General features: G+C 46.9%; 1 protein-coding gene across 1 annotated transcript in view; it reads left to right on the top strand.

Annotated features, from left to right (window-relative positions):
* Positions 1 to 4,536: 4,536 nt before the first annotated feature.
* LOC135236764 (E3 ubiquitin-protein ligase CBL-B-like) overlaps positions 4,537 to 27,241 on the top strand; it is a 73,131-nt gene continuing 50,426 nt past the window's right edge. Inside the window, exons 1-3 of the mRNA XM_064303293.1 lie at positions 4,537 to 4,975; positions 5,826 to 5,996; positions 7,380 to 7,630. Of these exons, the coding sequence (XP_064159363.1) occupies positions 5,829 to 5,996; positions 7,380 to 7,630 (419 nt within the window). The 5' untranslated portion in view covers positions 4,537 to 4,975; positions 5,826 to 5,828. The remainder of the gene's footprint in view (positions 4,976 to 5,825; positions 5,997 to 7,379; positions 7,631 to 27,241) is intronic.

Genomic DNA, 27,241 nt, shown 5'->3' with positions numbered 1-27,241 from the left:
TGCCGAACGGTCCAACCTTTCGCTTGTTTTCAAGCTTTTTTGTCGAGCCTCTTTGCATCTGAAGCAGAAATCAGTTGATTGTGCTTTCGTAATCAGCCGCAAATTCAGAGGTGGTTAATTTTAATGTGTTCTTCGGGGGTGATATCTACCAGCATTAAATCCTGAGAACATAATGTCACAGTTTGCTGCACAACAGACATGTATCCACTCAATAAAAATTGTAGTTATGAAGTAACTGTTTGTGCAGATTCCTGTGTATATGTATAGCACTTTAACTATACAAGCTGCCTCCACTGCACAGACATAGTCTCTACCCAGGAGAAAGCATTAAGGGTACATAGCTTTTACACCTGTCGAACCATGGCAGTCTATGACTTCCTGTTTGTCATAACATACTGTTCCCATCCGAGTCAGCTGAGGTCCTGCAAGTGACAATGGCAACAAATGTATTGAGCAGTAGAACCAATACCAAATATCAAGCGGTGGATCATAAATTATAGTTATGGATCTCACACTGTATATAGTGCATTAAATATTGAATATAGTACAGAGTAAGTGGATCACTCAAGGGCCAAACTTGATGCTCAACAAACAAACAATAAATAAATAAATGAATAAATAAATAAATTTGAAAAGGGCAATATTTATTTTTTAGTACAACAGTTGTTCTGATGCATAACATCATGATTGTAAATGCGTGCTAGCATTTTAAGATATTTATAACCATGCAGCCACATACAGTTCAGGATATTTCATTATTACTGCCATTGCTGGTACTTTTGAATCCCAAGTCTTATCAGTACGGCTTGAGTTGCCTCTTTCCATATGTTTTTTTTCTTTACCTCAATCCTTTGTTAGTCATGTAACGTGGTCTCAAATGTGAAAGGAAGAGGAGAGTACTGGGAGCTTTAGTGACAGCTGCCATAGCCTGCCAGCACACATCCTGTCACAAGCACTGCTTAAACGTGAGAAAGATGGAGAAGCTCCTCTGGTAGGTTGAAAAGGGTCTTAGGGTGACTAGGAAGACTGGGAAGAATCTGTCAAGTCATCACAGGGAAATGCAAGTGAGAGCAAAACACACAAACGCGTTTGAATATATTCTGTACAGCACGTGCTATCGTATGTCACATTTTTCACGAGGGCAGTGTAGATATAACCCCCCCCCCCTTCCCCCATCCCCACTCCCCCCTGTAAGTAGGCTGTCATTCTCCCACACTCACACAGCTGCTGACTAATCCAGGGACCGTGGAGCTGCATCGTCAGGTCTGGGGCATTTCCTGACTCCGAAACAGTAATCACCCCAAACAGAACTCATCCCTTGACCAGTCATGGTCCACGGCATGGGGAATTACACTGCTTACCTTTATTAAAAACCGAGTTAGAAAATTTCTGGAATTGTTCATTGAACGTCATTGATATGAGGATGGAGATACGCATGCTTAGTCTTAGTTTATGCAATTCTTTTGTGAAAATTCCAACATTTGTTTCTGTACACAGGGTTGGCTCTTGTTATACTGCAAAGCTGTTGAGCATTTCAGGACTGAAAAGTGATTCAGTCTCTTAAATGCAACTCTGAGGAGGCTTTTTTCTGGCTGTATTACCTGCCACAAGAAATTACTTCCCTCATATCTTAAGATCGCTCTCCTGAATATGATATTGCAGTGGTTATAGATAAGAAGCGTGTCCTGTCAGTTTAAGCTGAAAAGTACTGTGTGGCTGCTGTGATGTACCATTGGTTTTCATTTTATTGCTGGGATAAAGTTGATCTGTTATACCCGTTGCTATTCGTATGTCTTTAATAAACCTTATGAATTTGTTCTTGGAAGCTTATAAATGTAGTCACATTGATTCATCAAGCTGTGTGACTGGAGACATTCTTCCAAATGACTAACATTTAATTACTGAATGAGGAGTGCTGTTCATGTACGTGTATTGTTCAGTCACTTGTAATGGCAAAGTTGCATTTTTTAAATTATGACACACGTCACGTGTCCTGCTTCGCAAGAAATAACTTGTGGCCAATTACCTTTCTTCCTTTTTACGTGATTTTGGTGACACAATTACACATTGCAGCATCATCCTTGCATTTATACCACGAGGCCCTAAGATGTGTCACTGGGAGGAAACCCCTTATTCATCACCGCTTACAGTATGAGAGGTTTGCGTGCTCATTCTGGCAACCTGCAGGCAAAAGAAATTTCCCTTTTTCATTTGCAGAGCTGTGCACAGTTCTCTATCATCAAGTCTATGTACAGTAAAATCCTTAACTCATTGTCATTATAATGTATAAAATGACAGGTACCAAGATTAAGAACAGGCCAGGGTTCCAGGAAAGCTTTTTCCACATTCTGGCTTGTTGGTCCTTGAATAACCTTCAAAACACATTCCACTTTAAGAGCTTGATTTCATTAAAAGAAATTAGATCACAAGTTCAGAAGCTGTGCTGGGAGTATGCAATCGTTTTAAACTATTGGCATCCTTTGTTTTTATTGTATATGATTGATGTTTGTTATCTCATAATTCGTGTATTGTATTTTTATCTTCTGTGCACTTTTGAGCTGATGGGACACAGCCGGGAGGAGACGGGATGTTTAGACATTGCAACGAAAAAGCAGCGCCTTTACTGGCTAGTGCAGAGGTGGGCAAGGAGGGCTGTATCTGCATCTGGATTTCTCTGCAACTTCTGGCCTTAATTACTAAACTAGCCCTGACATTTACACCATCTGACATTTTAGCACATTTCTTTGATAAGCGCACACATAACAGCCAAAGACCTTGTGTCCCAACGTGAAACATTTAACTGTGATCTAATCTCTGAGTGAACCAGTGTTGGGGCACACAGCCCATTAGCTTGTTTAGCCTAATTAGCGGAAACGAAAACCTGCATATACAGTACGCTACCGTACAGAACTTCTCACCTCTGGGTTAGTGAATACTTGTTACATTGTAGGCAGATATGCTGGAAAGCACTCCAGAGACAAGCGCAGGTGGGAGCAGCATGTCCTATCTGGCCTGCAGGAAACCACTTCACCGATGCTCTCACAGCAGGACTTCATCATGGCCACAGCTACTGAGCTAGGTCCAGGGTTACTTCTGTAGGTTATAGCCATGCGCGAATCATAGCCTCTATATCTTTGTCTTATCTTTTTATGTCTTTTTAAAACTTGTTCAACTTCGCTGTGATGTTCATGGTATACAGAGGAAGCAACTGTGACAGAGATATGTTAATTTGTAGAAAAGAGAAGATTACACTTTTTTTCTCCAAAGCACCAATATACAAAAAATATGTGCCAAAAATAATCACTGCCTCTCTCATCCTGTTGATTATTAAGAACAGCTCAACCAGCATCTGGATAATGTGTGTCATGTTACCTGCCAGTTTGCCATAATTAGACAGATCGGTGCAGTAGTGCAGTGGGTAGCAAGAAGGTCGTCTCATAGCAAGAAGGTCTTGGGTTTGCATCCCAACCTTGGCCTTTCTGTGTGGAGTTTGCATGTTCTCCCCATGTCTGTGTGGGTTTCCTCCGGGTACTCCGGTTTCCTCCCATAGTCCAAAGACATGCAGGTAGGCTAATTGGAAACTCTAATTGCCCATAGGTGTGAATGTGTGAGTGAATGGTATGTGCGCCCAGCGATAGATTGCGAACCTGCCCAGTGTGTATTCCTGCCTCTCGCCCAGTGCACCCCCCGCGACCCTGACCAGGAATAAGCGGGTATAGATAATGGATGGATCGACAGATCAAATATTACATGACCTTGCAACTGCCGAGAATGTTTTATCTTCAGATTTTCATCTGCAGATCTGTGAGGTGTGCTGCTCAAACTTGTAACAACAATGAGAGGAAAGAAGGCGTAATGTTTATTTTGAAGTATTTCTCCTGGAACCAGTTGAAACAATCTGTCATTTGTGCTATCTGACGGAAACATACAGGTATCAACAGTCTAATTTAATCCTTTTTAGGGAGGTCAGGTGAACTGTATCCAAAAAAAAAAAAAAAAAAAATGAATGAAATATCAACTTATCTTCACTCATGTACAAAATCACAGACCCTGAGAGCCAATGATAGGCTGCCAATTTTATTAAACTAGTCAATAGTAGGACTGCAATTTATAATGTACTGTACCCAAGACATAAAATGTACTGTACCTTAACATAAAAATTAGGGCAGATTTTTATAGCTGAAAACAATGACCTCTAACTTGCAACTTAATATGTGGACTTATGCTTCATGGCAAAACTACTTTGGGTTCATCCTAAAATAACTGTTGGGACATGCATTCATTGATTTGCCGGGAATGTTTCTGGAAACCTCTGAATTTATTTGTGGAAAATTATTTTATAACAAATTTTATACCTATAATTTATATTTGCCTTGATCGGTGCTATCATAATTGTCTCAAGCCCCTGCCCAGTTTCTCTTTTGATTGGTTACTTAAAGGAGGTTCCTATGCCTAATCAAGGTTACCCCGGGTTGATTTCTTCGACATCACCGCCCTCTGCTCCGCCCAGTTTTTCCTTCACTCCGTGAAGTTTTTCTCTTCGTCTATAACGCGCACTGACATTTAATAGGCTGAAGGAGTTGGTTGCTTTGGTGTTTAAGCAATGAAATACGAATGAGCACGTCGGCGAATCGAAAGGAAACTCACCAGCAAAGAGTGTTGAATGTTAGGGCGCTTGCTGTTGACTCCAGTTTCGGTTGCCAAAAGGATTTAACTGCCCCTCCGTTCCGATCTGTGGCTGCGCAGCCGTCAACAGTCAAATACACGACTGGGAAAATGACATTTAAAGAGGAAAACTGCTTTTGTAAAAGCTAAGGAAGTGTGTTTTGGAGGGAGGGCATGAATCTGTAAGACTTCTCAGTGTTTGTTTTGTAGATTTTTTTTTGGTTTTGGTAGTGGGGAACACCTAGTTCCAAGCGGAGGGACGCCTCTTGACATTATCTGCTGCGTGGACTGCTGCTTTGTTTCTGCCGCAGTAAGTTTGGATAAGTCAAGCTATAATCAAACAGGACTTTCAGTGAAAAGGGTTTATAGCACGAGAAAAATAACTAGCTTTAGTCGGCTTAAAAGAAGCATTCTGCATGATTAGCAGCTAGCTGGCAACTGAACTTATGCTAACGAAGAATCACTTGTTTTAGCTGTGAAGTTAGCTAGCTTACTAGTTGGTGCTAGATGATTTTAAATATTGAAATGACTTTCTACCTAGCTTTCCCCCAACTTGCTAGTCCTCCTACTGTAACACACTTTGTAGCAGCAATAGCTACTCTGTTGTAACTAAATGACATAATGCTAACGTTAGCTTGTGTTCGCTATGTACATGTGTGCTCAATAGTAACTCGGTATCGACTATACAATAACAGCTGGTTGAGTGAGATAGTCAGCAAAGTTAGCTTTCTATTCTAGCCTGTGGCGTTAGTTTAATAACGTCTGGTTCCCTCTAGGTCTTACAAGTTAAGGGAGCCAGACCATTTGTAAACTTGGCTAGCTACATGGCTTGCTAACTACTTCCAGATGTTGATAACTAGCAGCATCAGAATAATGTATCATACTAGACACTAGCCATATAGCTAAAACTATTTTGGTTGGCTTCTGAAACCGCAGTGCAGTACTAAGCTACTCTGGTAGCTATCACGCTGGCTAACATTAGCTGGCTGACTGATGTTTGATAAGCTAAATTAGCAAGATGGATAGCAGCTGGCTAACTTCCATCGGTAGTCATACTTTTATGTCGGTAGCTAGCGTTGTATATTTTGCTTTTGTGACATTCACTGTCAGTTTGTCTTGTTTGCTAATGTTATTTCATTTTTTTGGTTATACTGAAATAGCAAATGGCAACAGCTCTCAGAGAAAGAAACCCGGGAGGTCGCGCACCTAACCCGAGGAAAGGCCGGATTTTAGGCATCATTGATGCGATCCAGGATGCTGTCGGACCGCCGAAACAAGCTGTCGCTGACCGCAGAACAGTGGAAAAAACGTGGAAGCTCATGGATAAAGTGGTAAGTGATCGTTTTTGCTTTTAGAGTTAACGGTAAACTAAATGTCTAATAATGTGGACATACAATATATGTATCTATGTTAGCACTGTCACTTTAGCCATTCTACGATTAAGTTACCCCACTAAAAATTTCAGCCTTCAGCATTTTTGAACAAGTAAACTCTTACCATAACAGTCGGTAAACCAGCTAAATTTACTACCCTCATAGTTTTGCAGCTCTGTGGGCATGGGGTCTTGAGGCAGTCCCACGCATGATGGATTGCCTCCGGCCCAGTGCGTCTCCTGTGTGGCAGACCTTGGGCATTCATGGCGCCAGCCAGCGGTCGTCCTTTAAAAATGTAATTAGTTTATGGAGTTGTGATGTAACACGTAACTTCTCTTTGAACTTGAAATATGCGGAATGTTTTTTAACTAAGTGTTACGAATGTGCGGTACCCAGCTTGCACACAATCTCAAGGGCGAAGCAGGTTGCAACTGCCATCCACAACAAAATTTGACGTGACCTTTAGTCATAATCAGAACCTTTCATCTGCCAACTTCCTCCGATTTACATAAATACATAATAAGAAGCCAAAAGTTTTCTCGGTATATGGTATTGAGATCTATTAGTTTCAATTTGTAACAAAGAGCCATTCACCATCTGTTACCTCTGGCCAAAGAGACAATTTTAATCATATTGCACCTACTGTATGGCTAAATAAGTCAAATGGGTCAGCTTTTGGTTTTAAAAGGATACGTTATTTTTCAGTTTTGTTCAAACTCTGCTGGAACTCATCAGTCGCCGCACTGAGCGTGGGGGTGTCTTTCATTTATAAATAATAATGATAATTAAACCTATTGAATGTCAGTGCTCTATTGCTTTCAGAGAACTCTGATTAGCAGCTGCCTCTGTGGGATCTCTGTCTGGAGGCAGGCTGTAATTAGAGGGGAAAAGGAGTCGGACTGCTCAGCCAAACCTAATGGGCAATTGGGCTTATGAAAATAAGGGTTTCTTTTTTGTATAATGACCGAACCGTTTAATAACAGTGATGCATACGTTTGTAAGCCAGCCAAGCAGAGTAATTCAGTTATTTGCTTTCGCAAACTCTGTAAAAGATATGCAAGTTCATTCACGCATCAAGAAAAAAAACATTGGGCAGTGCCCTGATGTAAACTTTATTGAAACTTTGTGTTTAACATTGTTGGATGGATGTGAACCGTGCTCTCAGTTGTCAGTCACGCTTCTAGGCTTCTGCTGGTCACCGCTCATCTTACTGTGTTTTTGAGTGACGGACATGGACAATTTTCCGTGTACGCTTTCATCTTTCATCACCTGTCGGTGAGGGTATTGTCCCTGCCCTTTAAAGATGTTTCAGAAAGTCTTTATTATGCAACCTCTTTGCAGGTGAGGCTGTGTCAGAATCCCCGGCTGCACCTGAAGAACAGCCCGCCGTACATCCTGGATATTTTACCCGACACCTATCAGCACTTGCGTCTCGTGCTCTGCAAGTACGAGGAGAGCCAGAAGCTGGCGCAGCTCAGCGAAAACGAATACTTCAAAGTGTACATCGACAGCCTGATGAAGAAGTCCAAACGGGCAATCCGCCTTTTCAAAGAGGGCAAGGAAAGGATGTACGAGGAGCAGTCACAAGACAGGTAAGGAACCAGCCCTGTGCCCATCACATGATCGAGGAACCAGCCCTGTGCCCATCACATGATCGAGGAACCAGCCCTGTACCCATCACATGATTAAGTGTGATTCCTAAGTAGTGAACCTGGAAGACCGCATGTGTTTACATTGCGTTTTGCTTCCGACAACGGGTGCCAAAAAAATAATTCCGCAGAGCTTTTGTGGATGCTTGAACTGTGATATATACTGTGCTTTGCAGAACTGCTGGTTCTTTTCACTTTGCTCTCCAGTCAGATATTGCCTCTTAAAAATGAGCTATTTAAGTTGGTTTAAACCTTATAATAAACTTTATAATAATGAACTTTGTTTATATGACACATCATTGCCATTCAATGTGCTTTACGGGAAGTAACAGAAGTAAACAGACAAGAGGACAAAAATAAAACAGTAGAATATATATAAAATAACAGGAAAATATATTACTTAATAAAGAAATACTCTGGCGTGAAATAAAAAAAAATGAAAATTAAAAAGATAAAATAATGAATAAGCTAAAATAAGTGAAAACATTAAAAAAAAGTTCCTAATGAAAAGCACATTGATAAAGGTAGGTCTTCAGATTTCTCTTAAAAATATCCCCAGATTCAGATGCCCTCAGATCCGAAGGGAGATTTTTCCACAGCCTGGAGGCATATGAGCTAAAAGCAGCCTACACATAAGTTTTAGTTCTTGATCGTGGGATGGACAGCAGGAGGGAATCTGAAGATCTGAGAGCTCTGACATAGTTTTCTATGAGATTAATTAAATAATCAGGGGCAAATCCACCGATAGCTTTAATAACCAGTAAAGCACTTTAAAATCAATTCTAAAATCAACCGGCAGCCAGTGTAATGATTTTAAAGTAAGAGTGATATGTGCACATTTACTGGTTCTAAGTTGGTACCCTGGCAGCAGCATTGTGAACTAGCTGCAGTTTATGAATTGCTGTGCGTGGAATGCCAGAGAATAAAGCATTGCAATAATCAAGGAGACTTGTTACAAATTCAGGCATCAAGTTTTTGGAATCTTCTTAGGAAAGGAAGGGTCTTTTTCAATATTTCTTAGCTGGTAAAAAGTAGTCTTGGTTACATTTCTGATATGTTCATTAAAATCCAGGTTGCTGTCGAATAAGACGCCCAAATCTTTCACCTGAGAAGTGATATTTAAATCTCTAGTTTTAAGGCGAGATACAATTTTTTCTCTCTTGATCTTATCACTAATTACCATGACAACTGTTTTATTTTGTTTTAGTTTTAGAAAATTCATAAAGTCATCCACATATTTGTGTCTGCACTACAGCTTGAAAGAGTGTCAATAGGACAAAAATCATGTGGCACACCACATGTAATGCTGACCCTCTTTGAGGAAAAATCATCAAGAGAGACATTATATTTAAGACCCAACAGAAAACTGTGCCTGAAAGCCCAACCCATTTTTCTAGCCCGGAGATATGGATTTCATGGTCCGCTGTGTTAAATGCAACACTCAGGTCAAGAAATACCAGAACGGAGAGATTTCTATTATCTTAGTGTAGCCTACTCTAATATCATTACCAACTTTAATTAGCGCTAACTCAGTGCTGTACTTTGCACAGAAGCCAGATTGAAATTTTTCAAAAATAGTATTTGTATTTAAGTAATCTGGCAACTAGGCTATAGGAAGGCCAGCTTTTCAAGGACTTAACTTAAAAACATCAAATTTGAGGTTGGCCTGAAGTTATCAAGAATGGAAGGATCAAGGGTGTGCTTTTTAAGAAGGGGCTTAACTATGGCGGTCTTGAAAGTGGATGGAAAAATGTTAGCCTGCAGGGAGTTATTGATCATATTTAGCAATTCTCCTGAAAAGCAGGTATAGACTTTCTTTAAAAAGCTGGAGGGGATGGGGTCAAGGGCACTGGTAGACGATGTGAGACTACTTTGCTACTTTGTTTTTAAAGGTTATCATCAATGAGGTTTAAAAAAAAGAAAAGAAAAAAAAAGCTTATGGGAAGCGATACAGGGTCAATTTTAGCATAAACACAGTGTTTGGTGGAAATATCCAATCTTATGTCAGCTATATTGTCACTGGAAAAACCTGCACATTCATCACATTTGACTGCGGATGGTGTTTTCGTGTTTTAAGAGAAGGATTTATTATTTTATCAACTTATGAAAATAAAAAGTGGCGCTTGTCATTGTTTTTGGAAATAAGATTTTTTTTTAAAAGCTTTCCCGGGCAGTTTTGGTGCATTGATTCTCATTTAAGAGATTCTCGTTTAAAATATGAAAATGAATATAGTTTTATTTTCCGCCATTTACGTTCTGCTCTTTGACACTTTGTTTTAAGAATGGCCGTCTTCTCATTTTTCCAGGGGGACATGAAATTATCTGTAACTTTTTTCATTTTAAGAGGGGCCAGAAGGTCAATGCTTGCTCTTAATCTTTTGCAATAGCAGTCAACCAGGTCATTACAGGAGGAGTGCAGGCAAGGGGAGGGGCTATTTCTAAAACTGGCAATAAAATTGTCGGCACCTTCAGAGTCAAGGTAGAGTTTCTTCATGGTACCTTCTTTATGATTAACTTCATTATTAAAACAGTAAAAAAAATACTCAAAAATGATCAGAAATGGTAACATCAAAAACGGATGAAAAGACAGTGGAGAGTCCCCGTGTTGTAATAAGATCAAGAATGTGTCCCCATGCTTCTGAGTGAGCTCATTTAAGTGCTGGTGTGAAATCCATCAACAGGTTGCTAAAGTCCAAAACTCTAGCATCAGTGGTATTGTCTGAATGCCAGTTAAAGTCACCCACAATGGTAATCCTGTTGTAATCTGTATGAATGATTCACAGTGGCTCAGAAGAAAATTCATCCAGAAGTATGACATTTTGTATAGGGGGCCCGTAGACTGTGACAGCCAGTGTATAAGGTTCACATTTTAAAAGCACTGCATGATGTTCAAAGGATGAAAAATGACAAAGGGACAGCTGTCTATGACCTAAAGAGGAAGAGAGGCTGCTGGCTGTGCCTGCCCCTCTCGTGCCATTTCTAATTGAGGAGGAGGATCTGGAATTAGCTGGGACTGCCTCATTAAGCACAGCCAGTCCCTCAAGTCCTAACCAGGTTTCTGTTAAGAACAAACAATCCGAACTGCTATCACAGCAACACAGGTTGTTTACTGTGAAATCTGTTAGTGACCTCACATTCCACAATGCCATATTGAGCTTCATTTGTGAGTTTGCTTTTCTGTGTAGAGAATCTGTGCTAGACATGGCCTAATCATTTGCGGGGGCACAGTTTCAAAACTTATTTGCATGACATCTCTTAATTGGTCTCTGTTTTGAATTTCTCTTTTTAATTAAAACTGAAGTACTCAGCTGCTCCTTTTCATTTTCGTCCGGAGGAGAGGGGGCTTAGCAGTGCACAGTTTTCTGAAGGGTTAACAGAAACTGATTTAGCGGCATGAATAGAGTTTGCTACGGGGGCAACAATTTGATTATTAAAACTAACACAAGGTTTCGTATTAGAAGTAAAACGGGTATAATTTGGTCCAGACCCAGTAGAACGGCCGTTTTTTGTAGTGGAACCAAAGACCGCAGCATTTGGACCTAGTGAGCATCGTTTGTTGAAGGACACGACCGGTTGCGAGTGGCAGACACAGTGACGCAAGTTCACAGACCACATGCGTGCACCCAGCGAATTTGGGTGAAGACCATCTTTTGAGAGTTTTCTCGGTACCAAAAAAGATGAAAATAGTCTAGAAAGCTCCCGTCGTATGTACAGCAGGTGGAGGAGCGCCAGGTGTGCTGGCTCAGTAATTTGCTGAAACGCAGACCCACACTCCACCTAACGTGGGAATTTGGCTGGAGATGAGGACGTGCTTTATTTAGGACGATGTCTGGGTATCCAGTAAGTGGATAAAGTCCCTTTTCAGAATCTTTGATGATTCCCATCGAGGGATATCGTTAGTCCCGACCTGAACGACTGGTCTTATAAGGTCTGGGTGATTTTTAAATAAAAACGTGGATTTTTCCAGCCATGTCGAGGATTTGAGCACCTGGGAAATGATAGATTTTTTGCTTGCGTTGCCCTGACATTTGTAATTACGGAGCTGCCAGTGAGCAGAGTGAACGGTGAGTCTGAGTGCTGGAAAGGGGCAGGCGCTCTGCGACCCGCTCGCTCGACTGGAGCCAGCAGCGGAGTCCGGGGTGGCCAAGCCGGCACAGCCGCGGGACTCGGGAGCGGCGGTGGTGGTAAAACGCCCGCAGAGGTCCCAGGCGGGGAGACGGCAGGACGCTGCCGAGGTACACGGGGGGGGGGGGGTGGGAGCGCCTTCCTTTCGCTTTGGGCAAGGGCAAGTGTCCACGGCTGTGTGGCACGGGGGGCCGCACGGACTGGAGACTTGGGCCTCGCTCCCAGCCTTGGCCAGGGCTCATCCACGCCGGTCGGCACGGCATTTGGAAGTGCAGACTACCCTACCGTTGTTTGGGCAAGGCCAGGGAAGCCTGGGATCCGTTTTAGTAACCCCAGAGGCAGCGACGAGGGAGTCCGGGAGCTGCTCATTCTCTCTCTTCTTAGTGGAGGGTTCAGGTCCATCCTTCAAGCTCGACGGTTTTCCGGGTGTGTTCCAGACGGTTTGCCCACGCAGGGCTTTGATTTCCTGCCCTGCTTTGAACCTTGTCTGTCTTCCGCCATTAACCTTGTCTGCCGTTAAAGTCATTACAGTAACAGATGTGTTCGGGATGGACTTGTTTCCTCTTTGTTCACTTTATTCAGTGCCAAAGCCGTGGAAAGCTTCATTCATGACCGTGTCCTCTGTCTGGCTCCTGGCTCAACGAACACAAACTTTACTTCTCAGCCAAAGTTCTCAAATTGATAATGTGGAAATGGTCCCTGGCTAATAGGCTAGTGCGTTTTCGCTTTGTAATAAAAAAAATCTGAATGTTTCGTCCTCTTTATTATGCAGTTGAAAATGGTACTCGTTCTTTGTGTTGTGCAAATGCAATAAAGGAAAAACTAAAATAGTTCCTGCAATCTCAGGTCGTGGGATTATAGTTTGATTGTCCTCCATGTGTAGCCTGTGTTTTTGTAATGAAATGTGAATGCAGTCCCATGGACAGACTTCTTGGAAGTCTGGGAGGTAGGCTATATGCTCAAAATAAAAAGTAAACTGCAGCCGAAAGGGGGCATATGCATCGATGTTGAATCATGTGCCCCCCTTTTGCCTGTCAGCAGGGGTCGGGGTGAATGTGATGGGTGAGCCGAGTTACTCTTAGTCACCGTGAAAAGCATTAGTTTCTGCAAACATGGACATGGAAGAAATGGGAGATTCCTCCAGGGTCCGTTCAGACCTTGCCGATATCCCTCCCCCCTTTCCCTGAGAGTGGCACGGACACACGGGGGTAGATGTTGTTGCTTTAATTGCGCATTAGCTCTCTCGCGTCGGCTAACGATCTCCCTGATATTCACAGGAGTAGAACAGGGAGCGGGAGAGGGCCCATTACAGACGTTCAGATCGTTTGCTTTGTTTGCAGTGTGTTCTGCGGGGCTAATTACCTCCATGACACTCGGAGAGCGGCGCTTTACCTGACCCCCAGCCCAATTTAGAGCCATTTATAGCGGCGGCGGGAAACAAAGACGCCGTCTCTGCCATCCGCGCTTTCTGACCTTATTGAGCCGGCCGGGGCCTGCAGACGAGCTAATGATGTGCGTCACCGCCATCTCCGAGGAGAAACGGCCCCCGCCGCGAAAAGGTCAACTGGAACGGGTCAGGAGAGAACATTAACCCTTCGCTTGAGAGGACAGGAAGTTGAAGCTGGAGGAACGATTCCGACAGCAGGGACTTGGGGGACCTTCCTTTCTTAATAGCGCGGGTCTTGATCTTCTGGAGGGCAGGTGGCCCCATTTTTTTTTTTTTTTTACAGTATGTGGATTTGATTAAGATCATTATCTGGCTATAAATGTGCTATGTCCCTGTTGGAGGGATTTGAATGGAGTCCAGATGCAGATTCCTGTACTTCGCTATAATGTGCTATGGGCGAAAGCGAAGAACACATGTAGCCTAAATTAGACTGTTTGAAGAGAGAATGTCTTTTTCATCCAACTTGTGTCTAGTTAAAAAAAAAACAAAAAAAAAACTAGTGCCTGGATTTCTTCCATTTGAATTTTAACGAGGGTCAGGCTGAAGACTGTAGTCTCCGGTGGTGTAAGTAATTGTATGTCTGGCTGGTTGTGTGTTTTACCATTAAACATTTTCTTTCTGTGTGTGCGTGAGTTCAGTTCTTCTCCCCGAGGGAGAGAGGGCAGAAGGGTGAAGGGGGCAGGCTGAAGACAGTAAGGGTGAAGGGGGCAGGCTGAAGACAGTAAGGGTGAAGGGGGCAGGCTGAAGACTGTAAGGGTGAAGGGGGCAGGCTGGCTCACGTGAAGGTAGCGCCAGACACGGCGGTTTCCCTCAGCGCATTTCCCGCTCCACCGCGCCGTCCGGTCCGATCGCTGACCTCTCCCCGAGAGGCTCGACACGCGGCCCTATCCTAAAACCACACGTCCGGAAACGGGCTGCTCCAGAGAAAGGAGTCATCTGAGGAGGAAACTGTGTCCTTGTTACGTGGAGCAGGATGGGAGGTGGAGCGTGATTCACTGGAAGTTGCCCCTCCCCACCCCCTCAGTGAAGTGCCTCCATTCTCTCTCTCTCCCTCTCCCTCTCCCTCCCAGAGGCTTCGGAACACAGTGTAATAGTGGTTATGCTCAGTTTTATAGTTCAAGTGTGTGGGATATAGTTATATTAGCTCTTGGCTGGTTACTCGTAACTTTTTTTTATTTGGAGGGTGACTTCCTTTGCTGGACGTCAGCCCTCTTCTGGATCCAGCCTGCACCCGTGATAGCTCCTTGTATCGTAGTGGTCGTATTTTCCTCCTACTCACTGCTGTGCAAAGGCATTTTTAAAATGAGAAACTTGTTGAGTTGGCTCAAGAACGTTCACTTCGATTCTTTTTTTATTCTTTTAAGGGATGAGTGTGTGTAATTTTGGGATGCAAGCAGTGGTGTGTATTTAGCTAACGGGATAGTATTTTGGCCAGAGTGTCTGACCTAAAGGGTGAAACTTCACTTCTCAGGCCAGGCTCTGCTAGGGTTGGATATTGTTTAGTTTTTATCGATTCCTGTTACCATTCCGATTATGCTTATCGAATCTTGGTTCTTATTTTTGTCATTGTGTATGAAAAGAAACAGCCCACCATACAACAGCATTTCAGCATTTTTTACTCTTGATAATCCTCTGACTGCTCATACGAACCGTATGGAGCTCAGCGGGTTGTTTTCCCCTCATGGTGGGGGTGTGGCCTGTCACAGGTGTGTTAACACACACGTATTGCGCAACCAGCAACGGAGATGTAAACGCAGCAGGTCCTGGAAGTCTCTTGAAATTCTTTGGATTTCACTCGTCGTGAATGCCACTGAAAATGCATTCTCAGTATTCGATAAACCGATTCGAAGCGCACATTTGAAAAATTCCACGCGCGCCGCAAATTCCCGGCTCTTGGAAATTTGATACCTACCCCAAGGCTCTGCTCAGGTGTCCTCGAAGCTTAATCTGAACCATAGATATCCAGCTGTGTACATGGGTAACCTGCATAAAGAAACTCCGTACGTGTCAAGCCAGCCTTGCACTGGGACGACGTTTCAGGAGGACCTGAGACGAGTGCTGAATTGAGCGTTTTGGCGATGTTGCATCATGCATGTCAATTTCCAGCTATGTGACTCTTCTGGGCCTCACTGTACCTCACGTCTCCTCGTCTAGCTCTTAATCCAAGCTGCTTATGACTCGAGAGCTCTGGGACGGGGGGGAAAGAAAAACATCCAAACAGGGACTCATTTACAGCCCCCTGATGGGGGAGCTGTGCTCCTCCCCCGCGGAGAATGGCCGGATCTGGTAAAAGGGGAGCAGCAGGTGCCGCACAGCACCCCGATCGGGGAACGAGGAGGGTCTGCCGTGTTCTCGCCAGGTTAAAACCGCTTGTTATAGGCTCCTGTCTAGGGTAATAGATGATAAATTAGCCTTTAGCTAAAATGTCAGGTGGCAGTACTTTGCCCAGTTAAAACAGCGAGACGCGCAGAAGTCGCTAGCGGATAGCGTCGTCCCTGTGCGCCGCCCGCTCAGTCGGCCAGACTGCCGGGGGCTTTAGGGCGGGGCCGAGGCGTCTGCGCCGGGGCTTTATCAGTCCCAGGGCGGCGCTGGAAAGCTCTCGCACGCGGACACACCCGAGGGGCCCCTGAAAGCTCGCCTCTTATTGGCTGCGTGTGAAAACGGGCGGCGGCTCGCCACGCGCGGTCACTGTCGGCCGAGCCTGGAGAGTCCGCTGCCCTGTGTCAGACATTCGATTGTCTTCGCTAGGCATGAGACGCCACATCGAACCGTATCCTTCCCCTGTTAGAAGTCGGTTGTATTTCGGGCTTCCAGTTAGGAGAGGTTGAATTGCACACGTCTGCACATACGCGTTCTCTTTATTACAGCCTAATTGAATTGGTACCATTTTTTTTGGCCAAATGGGTTCAGATGCATTTAGAGTGTCCCAAAAAATTTAGGGAGCTGAGGGGGGTCATTGAATATCATACAAAAAAGGAGGAAGTTTTAGTAATATTTAATAGTACCTTAAAAAAAGAAGTAATTTTTCCATTTGGAGATCTACAGAACCATCAGTTTCTAATACTATACACCTGGGTACAGGTGGAGGCTTGCTCTTTTGAGCCGTTGCTGTTTTATCTGTCCGGGGTACAATTCACTGTGACAGATATTTCTCTGATGTCGTTTTTTTTTATCTCCTAACCAGATGCGCATTGTGAGAAGCGGATGTTGTTACTTAGATTTTTATTGCATTAGCAGAGTTGGGGCTCGGACTGACGGGAAGCGAGCGGCGCGTCGGTGGGGCAGGTAAAGCATTAGCATTCAGTGTGAGTGGCGTGACTTCCACGGGGCAGGTTTCCTGTGGAAGCTTTAATGCGACGATGCGCGGCCCCGTCGGTTCTGGCCTAAATCATTAATGCTGTTTTCATCTGAGCCCCTCGCAGCGGGGCAGTTTTTAAGCGCGTGAGGTGTTTCCATTATCTTAATTTTTTTTACCCGCTGCGTCTTTGGTAAATGTGCCTCAAAGAAGCATTGTGTTTGAAATTCGCCGGTCCTTAGTAACACCCGATTTAATGACGGTCTGATCCGGAGTGGCCATTATGCTGATTTTACATTCAGCGACCCAACCTTGAGTTCGTCTCCTCAATTGAAGAGATGTGGAAGGCCTCATTATGTGCTCAAATTACTTAAATACGGGTAAATTGAGGAGAGCTTCTGTTCCAATATCTGTATATAAAAATGCACCCTGTGTTTCCCTAAGCACTGCCAAAAGACTTAATCCGCCATCGACAATCTAACGACTAACCCGTTTTCCCCAGGGAGTTTTCTCCTGGCACCTGCGCATTGGTGTCCTATAAGGACTGCAGCCGTGTCTACAGACTGCTGCTGCGCTTATATGGACTGCAGCTATGCATGCAGACTGCTGCTGCGCTTATATGGACTGCAGCTACACGCAGACTGCTGCTACGCTTATATGGACTGCAGCTACACGCAGACTGCTGCTACGCTTATATGGACTGCAGCTACGCATGCAGACTCCAGCTATGCTTATATGGACTGCAGCTACGCATACAGACTGCAGCTGCGCTTATATGGACTGCAGCTACGCATGCAGACTGCTGCTGCGCTTATATGGACTGCAGCTACGCATGCAGACTGCTGCTGCGCTTATATGGACTGCAGCTACGCATGCAGACTGCTGCTGCGCTTATATGGACTGCAGCTACGCATGCAGACTCCAGCTATGCTTATATGGACTGCAGCTATGCATACAGACTGCAGCTGCGCTTATATGGACTGCAGCTACGCATACAGACTGCTGCTGCGCTTATATGGACTGCAGCCACGCATGCAGACTGCAGCTATGCTTATATGGACTGCAGCTACGCATGCAGACTGCTGCTACGCTTATATGGACTGCAGCTAGCGCAGACTGCAGCTATGCTTATATGAACTGCAGCTACGCATACAGACTGCAGCTATGCTTATATGGACTGCAGCTACGCATGTGGACTGCAGCTATGCTTATATGGACTGCATCTACGCATGTGGAATGCAGCCATGCTTATATGGACTCCAGCTACGCATGCAGACTGCAGCTGTGCTTATATAGACTGCAGCTACGCATACAGACTGCAGCTGTGCTTATATAGACTGCAGCTACGCATACAGACTGCAGCTGTGCTTATATGGACTGCAGCTACGCATACAGACTGCAGCCATGGTTATATGGACTGCAGCTACACACGCAGACTGCATCTATGCTTATATGGACTGCAGATACGCATACAGACTGCAGCTGTGCTTATATGGACTGCAGCTACACATCCAGACTGCAGCTATGCTTATATGACTACAGATACGCATGCAGACTGCAGCTGCACTTATACAGTCTGCATCTGCACTGTACAGACTGCAGCCATGGTTATATGGACTGCAGCTATGGCATCTACTCCATTAGCACAGCCGTTTTTAGAGTGTACTCCTGAGCAGAGTGCAACCGTTTCTGTTCAGTCACACGCTTGCTGCATCTGTGGCACATCCGTGTGAACGTTAGGGGGGCCCACAGAGGGCACAAGCTTTGCCTAGAAGGCCTGCAGCTCTTAATTCTTTCCGTCCTCCTCTTTCAAAGTGTAATTTGGCAAAGTGCTGTTCCGCTTGGCAAATACTTGATAATCGTTCAGCCCCCTTCACCGCCCGGAGTCACTGCGTCGTTAGGCTCCTGAACAGACTTGTCTGATTGCAACAGGCTGGAATCTCAAATTTGACCTGGTTTCCACTCTGACCCGGTGGCTTGTGACAGAGTGATCATGTGACCCCGGAACCGCCCCCTGCCGTGCGTCCGTCCTGTCAGAATCCTGGGAATCTCACACGTGTGCTGTGAATGTTTCACGCCCTGCCTAAAGAGAGATGGGCCTCTCGAATGGATTCAGAGTTTGTCACGGCATATTTCACCTTTCCTCTCTTTAAGTTTAAATATTCAAAACCAACCTCGTCAGCCTGGTAGTGCAAGAAGAACCAAGCGATCACGTGGGGGAAAACCCCACCTGGTGTTGAGGTTTTTCACTTAAGACTTAAGTGAAGCTTAAGATCTATGTTTTTGTTCTTCTGCGGTCCAGAGAGGGAGCGTCCCCCTGGCCTTTGGTAGTTTAAGAGTGCACTCTGGGGAACGTTGTCCCTTGAACCCACGGGCGTGTTGAAACCGCACGCTGCCCGTAGGCTGATCCTTCGATGTTTAGCGTGCGTGTAGCGGAGCGGGGAGTGCGTATCCCTCGCTCGCTTTGAGGGGCCAGTGGGGCTGTGTAAATCTCACAGAGTCCCCCCTGCTCCGGTGGCATATCGATCCCCCCCCAGTGCCACCGGGGCGGAACACAAACAGGTTTGTCGGCCTCCCCCCCCCACCCACCCCCTGGAGGAGCTGACGGGTTTATCCAGCCATTCGTCCCCGAGCCCTGCTGGGGCCTGCTGCTCTTCGGGGTGCGGTGGCTCCGGTCGCTCCGGTCGACCGTGCACACGGTGCGGGCCGCTCTTTTTGACCGCGTGGTTCTGCGGTGTCTCGCCGCCCCACGGTCTCCCGCTTTCTCCTTGGAGTCTTCTTCTTTGTTAATTTAATTGGCGTAACATAATTACCGTAGCTTGAACATGCCATAATTGCCCCTGCGTGATGGATGGCGTTCAGGTCTTGTTGGGCCGTCCGCAGACATTTTTTATGTCTACGCACAGTGGTGCTTTCTGAGAAGTCACGAGTCTGGGGAACAACGCACTTGCCACATTGTGTGCAGACTGGAATGGTGAACATTTATATTTATTAGGCTACTATTTAAAGATAATTTCTTTGAACATTTAAAAATGGTTTGTTACGTGTGCTATGTGTACCTGTGGGCCGTTTTCTGTATGCATACAGACATGGCTTTGTGGGGAAATACAAACGGTTCTTCTCGCTCGGTAAGTTTATTTCGGTCCGCATTGTTGCCTTGTCTGCCGAACAGCTGCGCATTCAGGGGGAGCGCAGCGCGAGCCGCAGACCTCTCCGGGAACACGTCGCGCTCAGCGTTTAGAGTACTGTACCAAATGGGTCTGAATTACAGTGTGCGCGACTCCCAAAGGGCAGAGGGAGAGGCGCGAAGCTGCGTATAATAGAAGCTCAGATTGTTAACTCCAGAAGAAGCTGGGCCGCGCCATCCCCCGGCGTGCGTTCGTGTCGGCGGCGATCGTGTTTTCCCAGGCGTTGGCGCGGCCCTGCGGCGCGCTCTCCCGACTCAACGCGGCTCTCCAGCGCTCACGCAGATCTCATCCTCGCGTGGAAGCTTCCCTTTCCAAGCGGAAAAAAAGGGAGATGATAAATGCCGAAAGCAGCGGCTCGTACGCAAAGTCGGCTAAACGCGCCGCCGTGAGTTTGGAGGTACTGAAGGCGCTGCGTCGGGTTCGCTCGGACACGTTCGTCTGCCTGCTCTTTTTCATCTTCCGCTAGAAGCGCTGAGGTGTTTCCGTCCTGTGTTGGGTGAAGTTTTCAATCATAAATGCGACGTCGGGGCATTCTCCCAGCCCCTCGTCAATCTTCTGTTGTTGTTGCTCTATGGCAGCGTGCTTTAAAGGTAGGCTGTGTAGAACGTTTAGTGCATTTCAACAGCCTCTTTCTGTCCTGAGGTACTCAAGAAATACGCCCGGCCTCTCTCTCTCTCTCTCTCTCTGGATTTATAAGCGTGCAGACTTGTGACTGGATTTGGACATTGGCCTGTGGCAGGGCCCATAAATCCTGTTTAAGCCCGCCACCGTAAACCACCGGCTTCCATTTTCAGCAAAAGAAGCAGAAGTTTGAAATGGTCGACGAGGCCCGGGTTAAAACGAGGCCTCTGGCGAGCGGAGAGAGAGAGAGAGAGAGAGAGAGAGAGAGAGAGAGAGTGACCCGGAGCGGCCCTGTCACTTCTGTTCTGCCGCGCGCCGCTCCTTCGCGGACGCTTACCGGGCTTTCCGCGGGCCCACATTCGTGGGTTCTGACCCGGCTCCTGGTCCCTCTCCAGAGCGCCTCGCACTTCACTCGAGCGCCTCCTCCTCCCCCCTCCCCTCCCCAAAAAGCCCCAGCCTTTACGCACCCGGCAGAAAGCCGCGCGAGCCATCTCCCGCACCGCACGCCACCGCGTCCTGCGCGCGCCGCCCCCGCCCGCCCCGCCCGCCCGCCCGCTCGCTCGCCGATCGATCGCGGCTGAAGTTGAAGGAGAGTTGCTGTGTAATGAATGATGGCTCATGCGGTTGCTGAGGGCCTTCCTAGGTAAGAGCTCCGCTCTCTCTAAAGTCTGCCTGAAAGTGGTTTTTTACAGAGGTCCTGGAACAGCATTATTACTCTAAATTGCTCTACAACTTCTGCTTTTCCGGCCTAAACTCTGGATTGACTACTGCAGTGGTTCCCAAACTCGGGCCTGTTTCATGCTGCTTTTTGTTCCCACCATAACTGCAGACCCAGAATTTTTAAAGACTAAAGACTGAGATGAATCAGTAGACTCCTAGGTAGGTTGTTGAACACATGTTTAAGTTATTTCATAATTTTTCATTAAACTTGCTCACAGTACAGGTTTGGCTCGTTGGAATTTGCTTTATCTTTCAATTCAATGAGATTGCAGTTGTGGTTGGAACAAAGACGAACCAGTGGACTACCGACTTAACACTTAGCTCCATTCTAGGAATGCCTCTTTAGCTCGAATTGATCAGCACATCTTCTGCCGTGCCCCCAACACAACTAAATGATCATTAATATTTATTTATTTATTTATTAGCATTTTTGGGGGGATGGCTGAAGGCTCCCCTTTAAAAGAGCATATTGTTTTTAGTACGTTTTTTGAAGGTGATTTTTGGCCTGTGCAAGCTGAGAGGAGTCTGCAGAGTAGCAGCTGTAGCTGCAGCAGATGCGCAGGGGCTGAGCGGGCGTGTCCGTGTCTGCAGATTTGAGGGCTGCTTTCACGGCTGGAATGCCTCTGGCCCTCAGGCTCTGTGTGGAGAGCAGTGGCTCTGTCTCGCTTTCTGAGCAAGAGTGAGGCCTTCTGGGTAAGACTTTCTGAGTAAGAGTAAGACTAAATAAGAGTAAGGCTTTCTGAGTAAAGGTTTCTGGGTAAGTGTAAGGCTTTCTGAGTAAGGGTTTCTGGGTAAGTGTAAGGCTTTGTGGGTAAGGCTTTTGTAGAAGTGACACACTTGGAAAGAATGGATGGATGGACACTGCTGTTGTGCAAGGAGAGAGGGAGAGGGAGAGAGAGAGAGAGCACCCACCCTTTCACACCAAAAGGGGGAAAACAAAGAAAAATGTGTCAATGGTGACAGTTCCTACCTAATTTAGAGTAAACCACTGAGGTCGGATAGGATTTATTAATTTACTGTATTTATTTGTTTATTTAATTACAAAATGTTGCAAAATCTGCACTGTCCTGGTTGAGAGGATACACAGTGAACTTTCAGCTGATCATTACACTCCATCGCTGCAGGCGAAGCTAAAGCAGTTACACTGTGGAATTTATTGAAGAAAAAATTAATAAATCAAAAATAAATAAAACTTGTCTCATAATCTGGAAAATCCATATAGTGTCCACCATACATTTCCCACTACAAAAGAAATCTCTTCAGAATTTGAGGGGAGCAGCCCATGAGTGTTTTGCAATGTTGTCTCCCTTTGATCCACGTGTTGCAAGACGATAATTATGGGTTGGCAGGAACTTTAACTAGATCGCTCTGCATTCTTTAAAACTTTGAGGGTAAAAGAAAAACGGGCTTCCAAGGATCTGTAGGGTCTTGGATATTGCGTGCGTGCGTTTGGGCACATTTTTGTTTAATTTCAAAATGGGCTCATTCTTTTCCTCATCCTTACATCCTGTCTGTTACGCTGTTTTCAGTTCTCAATGACTGCATTTCTGATCATGGTAAATGGCACCGGTCTGAAAGAATGAGTTGCTTTCATTGAATGTGTAAATGTACTGGCCTATATGATGATGCAGTTCATTGGAAGTGTCCTTACTGGGAAATCCAAATTCGAAGCTGTGGGGCTGTTGCAACGCCTGTCGTTACGTCGTACGTTTGTTTGCATTTGTCTGTTGCGTGCGTGTTTCGTTTTTCCGGTTAGTCATCTGGTCGGCCGTGAATGCTTCGTTTGACTTTGGATATTCAACCAAATTCTTGCCTGATTCCGATTCCCGTCTAGCCCTTCTGGTTTGTTTGCTGATTAGATCTCGTGTGTGACCTCTGGCTCTTTCCCTTCCAATCCGATCCTTGCCTCGGCCCTTCTAGTTTGTTTGCCCCATGATTTTGCCCCTGGCTATTAATAACCGTTACAAAATGTGTATTGTACCTTGTCGGACCTTTGTTTTGTCGCTTTAGATAAAAGCGTCTGCCAAATAAATGTAACGTAATGTCATTTTGTGTGTCTGACCATATTTGATTACTATTCTCAACTAGCCCCTCTGCTTTGTTTGCTGATTGGATTTTGTGTTTGACCGTTTGCTGGATCTCTACTCTCGTGTTGCCCTGTGCTTGCCGTGCAGTGTTCCGCTTCATTATTGTGTTCCCAGCTGGACTACGGATCCTTCCATCAGGACGCAACTTTGTTGTTTTGCTTTGTTATTTTTGAAGGGACGTTTGGGTGGAGTTTTAACTCTCCGTTGGGGCTACGCTATTCAGACTTTGGGTTTCAGACTACCCACTGATAGTCCGGAGCTCAGCATTGAAAGCCGCCCCGTGCCCAGTACCCTCTGAAGCCCAGCCAGCGTTCAGTTAGATTTGGATAGGCAGATAGGGATAGGGATAGAGTTTACTGGTCGGTTTGCAGCACATTTCCCTTATCATTCTTCCTGTCTCAGTCTGACCCTAGGCTGGGTTGTAACAGGGGCAAAAATAACGATGAAACAATTTTCATGGCCCAGCAGAGTGAAGAGAGACTGAGCTACAGTAGGACCGTGAACTCGCGTGAAATAAACATTCTGCGTAGGCTGTTTGTTTACCGATGTGGAATTTATTGATGGTGACCGAGCACATTCCGCCGGGTCTGCTCGCAAACAACCCGGTTCAAATTAAGCTTCAGACGTCTTTTCAAATCGCTGTTTGCCCTAGACTCTCATACATTTCCGTGTTCTGTGAAAACAGTCACTCAGAGGTGTCGGCAGACGGAGAGCCAAATCACCTTCTGCAGGTTTCCTGGGTTTGCTCAGTGACAGTTTTACGACCGCTCATTTTTGAAAAAAGGCGTGTCCGCGGCAGCTTTCTGCGGCAGGAGGTGAGCAGCGGTCCGTCGCCACGGCGATGTTTCTGGGACCCCGTCAAATTTGTCACGCTAGCTCGCCGGAGCTTGGCGCCGCTAGCTGTGAGCTTCCTGCGTGCGGACGCGTTGGCTGGAGAGGGAGAGCGACAGCAGAAGGAAGCAGAGAGAGCGAGAGAGAGCAAGAGAGAGAGAGTGTGTGTGAGAGAGGGAGCGAGAGAGAGAGAGAGAGTGTGAGAGAGAGGGAGCAAGAGAGAGTGTGAGAGAGGGAACGAGAGAGAGAGAGCGAGTGTGAGAGAGAGGCGAGAGAGAGAGAGAGAGAGAGCGAGAGAGAGAGAGAGGGCCGTAGGAAGATCCTTCAGGATTAATTCGTTTGCCTGAAATGACTCCAGTGGCTCAGTTCTGCATTGCTGCAGCAGCAGGACAGCCCTACCTGCAAACTCTCTGCTACATTTTGTAGGCCTGCTTGGTTCAGATTTCCAACGGCTCTTGTTTTTAAAAAAGATTCAGCTGAATTGCTGTTCAAAGAAAGTGAATGGTCTTGTGTAATTCCTGGAACACGCTGTTTTTATGCCTTTGTCAATATTCTGCCCTGGAGCGTTTGCTATAAGCTGTATTAATGACATGGCCGTTCCTTTTAAAACAGCGTTTCCCGGCATTATCCGCTTTCCGTGGAGCGGGCCCTACTGTTGAATAAGCCTTAATGGTCTTAACTTCGGGATGATTTACGATGCTGCAGTCCTGCGGTGTCTCTGCTCTGAAAAAAAAAAAACCGTGTTTATAAAACTACAGTTCCCAAGGGTCACTGTTTTTGTCTCCAATCCTGCGCGTCTCCTCAGTGGCCTGTTGACTTCGGGGTCAGAAGGCCTCCGACTGGCCTGCCCTCTGGTGGCAGAGCCGGCTGACCCCGGTGACACCTGGACGGCTGCATGCTGTCCCGTCATTAAAAGAGACCGCTCGGTTAATGGCTCGTCTCATTGTTTCCCTTCTCCCTCCCCCCCCCCCCCGAACTGACGAGTCACAGAGAAGCTGCCGAGTCGGCGTTCCTTTGTTTGGGTGTTGTGGGCCGTTTCCATGGCAGCGGTCGCCCCCTCACAAGCGGGGAGCGTTTCTGCGCTTTGATTGTATCGATTTTTGTCTCCGGCCCGCTGAGGGCTGGGAAAAGCTTTTTCGGGGGTAGCTGGGGTAGTTTACCGAGGAACGCGCCGCTCAATGAGGTGAGAGACCGCCCCTCTCTGCACTCGCTCGTCTTATTTGAGAACTTCTTCTTCTTCTTCTTCTAAAAAAAAAAATATATATATATATGCTGTGACAGGGGTGAGAGAGAAGAACGAGCGAGGAAGTCTGGAACTTTTTCAGAGCTTCTGAAAGTGGGCCGGGGAATCGCTCTGTGAACGCTGGCGAGCCTCCAGTGGCTAATGAAAGGCGGCCCGCGGTTCGAGAACGGGCTTCTGAGAGCGCAGCCCCCTCAGACGGCGAGCGCGGCGCTCCTGCCCTCCGGCGCTGCGCTAACACTCACGCGCACGCTCTCCCGTCTTCGCTTCGTTTAGTCCGTTTGATTCTTTGTTCTTTCGTCCTCCTCGCTGGGGCGGGAGGCAGCGGAAACGCGGGCGGCGCTACGGCGCCAGCCGGCTAATCCGCCGCGCGGTCGGGTCGCTCATCGCGTTAGCGGCCGGGTGTGACGCTAGGGCGCTTTGCTGGAGCGACGCCGCGTGCGATCCGGCGAAATAAGTCTGATCATGGCAGGGTTAGCCCTGCGCGCCCCCCACCCCCCTCCCCCCCCGCCGCGTCTCTGGTGCTGAGGGACGTGGGAGATCCAGCCGCACGGCCGCGGTAGTTTTGGCGGTGCGTAACGGCCCCAGCAGAGGGGTCACTGGCGGGGGAAACGGCTCCTTAACGCAGCGTGGGAAACGCGGCCCGCCAGGAAGCGGGGGGAGCGCGTCTGATTCGCCACTGTGCTCTGACGGTAGCCTAACGGGGCCCGTGGGAATGGGGTAGGTGGGGTGACCTCGCGTCCTCAGGGCCATTACTGCCTGCGGAGGCTGCAGTACCTGCTACTTTTCATTAACAGCCCTGGTTCCTCACCTTCTCCTGTGTATTTTAGTATTTTTTTACCCAGTGTCTATCGGCAGTTTGGGCTGAGAGACTGAGAGAGCGGCCGGCGACCTTGTTGGGTTTGTGGGTGAAACGCGCAGGCCCACAGCGAACGTCCAGAATCCGTGGCCCGCATTAAAAACCCGCAGTAATGGCCACCGTGTGTGGAAGGCCACAGACACTCAGAAGCAGGTGTAGAAAATGACATGTTTAAAGAAGCCCTGATTTTGCCGCTATTTTCCATGAAGACTACTTAAAATCTAAGGGCCCTATCTGGAAAGGCGCAGTCCTCTTTGAATTTTTTATCCTCGGACTGAAAATCGGGCTGTTCTTCGATCTGACGGAGGAGGCTTGCGGTGGTTTGAAAGCGCGGTGGTGATTTAATGTGCTTTCTGAAGAGCGGCGCTGGAGCGCGGGAGGAAGCGGCCGAACCGACGGCCGTGGTTTCCCCTCTCCGCGCTCGCTCGCGCGGGGGATGTGTTTTCGTGCGGCTGATTGGATAAGCCCTCCCTGGGCGGCGGCTTCCTGAACATGTACGATATTGAGAGCGTCCGGTTTCATTTGTTTTTATTGAGTCTCCGGGAGGCCGAGGGAGGAAAACGCGAACTGGGGGCCAGGATAAACGTTATTGTGTTAGCGGTGCTTTCTTGGCTTTTCGAGGATTCATTTAATACGGTTCGTCCTGAAGAACACCGGGGGGTGTACTGGAAATTGGGCCGGTAACATCTTACGGATGTGCCCTACAGTCACACGTTCGCTGGGCCGCGCCGGACTGTGCCGGCCAACCACGCTACAGGCTACTGCGTTACCAGGCGACGGTGCGCACGGGCGCGGGCCGAGCCTTGCTTCCGGCTCGTTTACTTCCGGTTTGGTGCCGGAAAGAGGATATACGGCACTGCATTTGACGACTCTGGTCCGCTCACGCTGTTAAAGGTGGTTGCGGTGGTAGGGTGGGGGGGTGGGGGGGGGGTTTGTTTTCCCGTTCTCCCTCTCTCCGGCGTAGGCGTGATGACGACATGTCTGGCCGCTCGTTCGCGGAATGCCTCGTTCCTGGCTCGCTGCGTCAGGCTCGCCGCCCCGCATTCCTCCGCGCTCCGCTCTCGTCGTGCTCCGGGCCGATTCCGGAACTGCTGATCCCAGTTTCAGTCACGCGCTTCCTCCCGCGTACGGACCACGGAGC

This window comes from Anguilla rostrata, chromosome 12, assembly GCF_018555375.3.
Source record: "Anguilla rostrata isolate EN2019 chromosome 12, ASM1855537v3, whole genome shotgun sequence".
In the NCBI taxonomy this organism is placed as follows: domain Eukaryota; kingdom Metazoa; phylum Chordata; class Actinopteri; order Anguilliformes; family Anguillidae; genus Anguilla; species Anguilla rostrata.
This window is presented reverse-complemented; position numbering and strand designations above follow the sequence as displayed.